Below are 555 nucleotides of genomic sequence, written 5' to 3'. Positions count from 1 at the left end.
TGCCACTGGTCACCATCAACAACGCATCCCAAAAAGGAGCCAAAGAGAGAAAAATCTCTCCATTTTTGGCAAATTTGGCTTTTTCTAATTAATTTTTCCCTGGTTTTTTTTTTTTTCCTTAATAATATATTTTTTCATTGAATTTTTCGGCCTAAGGCAATCTTTTTTTTTTTTGGTGGCCCCCCCCAGCCCTGCACTCCTCTGTACCAGGCTCTGCTGAGCAGCGCTCACAGATCATCCTCCCCCAGCACCAAAGGACAGAGCAGCACCACGGACACACAAAACTACATTTGTTAGGAAATGGAAAAAAAAAAAAATAAAAATAGAGGTGAGAGAGACAGCATCGCAAGGCAAACTGTACCTGATTGCCGAGGAAGAACTACGGAGGGAGAGGAATTGCGGAGGGAGAGGGGGGGGAAGGAAAGTCGAGAGGATGAGGAGGGGAAAGAAAAACAAGAAAAAAAACATTTATGGGATTAACAGTGCAATAATCATGAAAACTGTTAACTGCAGGGAGTTAGAAATCGGGGGGGGTTGATGCTCTTTGGGGGTCCG

At 43.8% G+C, this 555-nt stretch overlaps 1 protein-coding gene across 1 annotated transcript in view; it reads right to left on the bottom strand.

Moving 5' to 3' along the window:
- LOC104468839 (microtubule-actin cross-linking factor 1-like) overlaps window positions 1-379 on the bottom strand; it is a gene marked incomplete at both ends in the record, with an annotated part of 5,575 nt that extends 5,196 nt beyond the window's left edge. Inside the window, one exon of the mRNA XM_010083105.1 lies at window positions 362-379. Coding sequence (XP_010081407.1) covers window positions 362-379 — 18 coding nt within the window. The remainder of the gene's footprint in view (window positions 1-361) is intronic.
- Between the last annotated feature and the right edge of the window lie 176 nt (window positions 380-555).

The sequence above is a fragment of the Pterocles gutturalis genome, unplaced genomic scaffold (assembly GCF_000699245.1).
Source record: "Pterocles gutturalis isolate BGI_N339 unplaced genomic scaffold, ASM69924v1 scaffold27496, whole genome shotgun sequence".
In the NCBI taxonomy this organism is placed as follows: Eukaryota; Metazoa; Chordata; class Aves; order Pterocliformes; family Pteroclidae; genus Pterocles; species Pterocles gutturalis.
Note: the sequence above shows the minus strand (reverse complement) of the source record. Positions and strands in the feature narration are given on the sequence as shown.